This window comes from Ailuropoda melanoleuca, unplaced genomic scaffold (genome assembly GCF_002007445.2).
Source record: "Ailuropoda melanoleuca isolate Jingjing unplaced genomic scaffold, ASM200744v2 unplaced-scaffold394, whole genome shotgun sequence".
NCBI lineage: Eukaryota > Metazoa > Chordata > Mammalia > Carnivora > Ursidae > Ailuropoda > Ailuropoda melanoleuca.
Window position 1 is genome coordinate 1 of NW_023210947.1, and position 1,296 is coordinate 1,296.

Consider the following 1,296-nt stretch of genomic DNA (forward strand, 5'->3'; position numbering starts at 1 on the left):
CGTGGAGGACAAAGACATGCGTCTCACCTCCCTGACTGCCGAAAATCATCATCTGAAAGAAGAACTGGAGCGCCTGAGACAACAGAGTCTCCCTGTCCCTGTGGTTGACCCTAAAATCCTCGAACTGGAGTGTGAAGTCTTCCAACTCAATGAGTTAAAAGATGACCTCGAGGAGGAAATAAAGGAACAACAGAAGATCATTCACAACCAGCAGCAGAGGAAGATAGGACTGCTTCAGTCTCTGCAGGAGCAGAAACAGAAAGTGGACCNCTTCAATCCCAGCAGGAGCAGCTGCATATTGAACGCGCTCAGCTCCTTTCAGCCAAAGACCAGGAGATTCAGAATTTGCAAGACACCATAGACCAAATGAAAGCCCAGCTGCCTGACAAAAGCCAGCACATTCCAGAAGAGCACGGTGACAACATTCAAGTCACAAGCAGTCAGTCTCTTCCTAGAGAGAACGGAAGTGAGAAGCTTGATCCATCTAAAGCCGAAACTCAAAGATCAGTCCAAGGAATTAAGGAGCAAGAACTGGAGATGAAGCTTCTAACTGAACAGAACATCCGATTGACCGAACAGCTCGATCGGCTGTCCAAAGAGGAGATTGGTAAACTAACTCAGATTATCCAGCAGAAGGATTTGGAGATTGAGGGTCTTTCTAGTAGAATCTCTGCAGCTTCTCAGCACCAGCACGGGGATGTGGAGCGACTTTAGCAGCAACTGCAAGAGAGTGCTTCGAAAAGCGACCAAGTGTTGGCTGACTTAAATGAGAAAACGAGGGAGAATAGCCATCTGACAAGGGAGTATCACAAAATGACAGAGAGACTTGCTGCCAAAGAAGCAGAGCTCCAGAGGATGCAAGAGGAAAATTGGAAACTGTCCACGAGAATTGAACATAGTGGTCAGGAGATGTTTAGAGAAACGATTCAGAATTTATCACACATTATTCGAGAAAAAGAGCTCGAAGTGGATGCGTTAAGTCAGAAATGTCAGACTTTATTGACCATCCTGCAGACCTCCAGCACTGGTGATGAGGTTCGCGGCGTTCGTATCGATCAGTTCAAGGAGCTTCTGCGGGAACGGGACACGTTCAAACAGCGAGTGAAGATCGTGGAAGAGTGGAAAGAGCAGGGGATGACCACGGTCCAAAACATGAAGCGGGAGTCACCCCAGCTTCAGAGAGATCTTCGCCAGCTGCAGGCTTGTACTTTCACTGGCAGCGAGAAGGATTCCAAACTGCAGGCGACCTCTATGGACCTGATGCAGACTTACGGAGGCAATGAAATAACCTTAGAA

General features: G+C 47.8%; 1 protein-coding gene across 1 annotated transcript; it reads left to right on the top strand.

The window, feature by feature from the left end:
* Positions 1-4: 4 nt before the first annotated feature.
* LOC117798981 (thyroid receptor-interacting protein 11-like) lies at positions 5-1,276 on the top strand (the record flags this gene model as incomplete). Its single annotated transcript, XM_034651439.1, is given in 2 exon segments — positions 5-275; positions 278-1,276. Coding segments are annotated over 2 exon segments (1,270 nt in total), but the record flags the coding sequence as incomplete, so codon positions are not given.
* Between the last annotated feature and the right edge of the window lie 20 nt (positions 1,277-1,296).